We start from the raw sequence: 1,038 nt of genomic DNA, 5'->3' as shown, positions 1-1,038 counted from the left end.
GGGCCAGGAGAGTCCATTTGGAGAGTTGTCCATTTTGGAGAGTTCAGAGTGAGATCTCATTCTCTCTCTGTAGTTCTCCAGGTGGGCTGTGGGATCTCCTGGCCATTGAAGAGGGCTTTGCAATGAAGAGCTGGATTTATAAATAATGCATTTTCTTTGTCTTGCAGGAATTCTGGAGGCAGAGGTACAATCAGATCAGCTGTGAACAGCTTACATAGCAAATCTAATAGGTTTGTAAATTAGATTTTGTGTTCATTTGTTTTTGCTGTAAGGCAGCTATTAATCTGCTTCTCCTCTTTGCTGGATGGTGCCCTTCTTACTTAGGAAATAGATCTGTTTTATCTCACTTTGGTTTTGTATTTCCCTAATCACTCTTGTGGGGAGCTGTCGATGGAATGGCCCAAGGTCTAGAGGCTGCAGAGATGGAAAATGCAGATGGGTAAGAGTTACTTTCTGGAAAAGATCCCACCTGCTTTGTAATGCTTGAGCCACCAATGAGCTTACTGGTAATTTGCATTTTTGCTGAGCAAAATGGAAGTCCTGGTTTCACCCAATTTCATTGTGATAAATGGCTTGTGTAGGAGGTTAAAATGGAAAATAAAGCAGTCAGAAACTTTCCTGAGACCTCTTAAAATATTTAGGAGTCAACAGATTAATATTAACCCCAATTATTGAATATGCATTCCAAATTCTGAAAGAGTGTTATTTATTACTTAATGAGACAGTGCTGGACTGTCAGGTTTGGGGACAGTCCTTACCCAAGGGACAACTCAGGGCAGGAGAGCATAGAAATGCTTTACAAGCCCACAGCCCTGGGCTTACCACTGGCTGTAGTTGCACCATGTTTCTCAGTCCCCATTCTCCATTAATGACAATTGCCCCATAGTGGCCTATAGTCTTATAAGCCTGAGCTAAAGGACAAGTGGAAGGAAGAACCAGGTTATTTGACATAAACAGAGGTCACTACTCAAAATGAAGGCCTTGTTTTGCTTTCTAAGTATCCTACAGCCTGGGAATGAGAAGTCTATATTATTTGGA

At 41.6% G+C, this 1,038-nt stretch overlaps 1 protein-coding gene across 1 annotated transcript in view; it reads left to right on the top strand.

The window, feature by feature from the left end:
• Nucleotides 1-1,038, top strand: part of ST8SIA2 (ST8 alpha-N-acetyl-neuraminide alpha-2,8-sialyltransferase 2) — a 41,025-nt gene that overhangs the window by 8,508 nt on the left and 31,479 nt on the right. Inside the window, exon 2 of the mRNA XM_008591244.1 lies at nt 168-230. Within this exon, the coding sequence (XP_008589466.1) occupies nt 168-230 (63 nt within the window). The remainder of the gene's footprint in view (nt 1-167; nt 231-1,038) is intronic.

This window comes from Galeopterus variegatus, unplaced genomic scaffold (genome assembly GCF_000696425.1).
Source record: "Galeopterus variegatus unplaced genomic scaffold, G_variegatus-3.0.2 Scaffold6782, whole genome shotgun sequence".
NCBI lineage: Eukaryota > Metazoa > Chordata > Mammalia > Dermoptera > Cynocephalidae > Galeopterus > Galeopterus variegatus.
The sequence above is the reverse complement of the archived record's forward strand: the minus strand, read 5'-3'. Positions and strand labels throughout refer to the sequence as shown.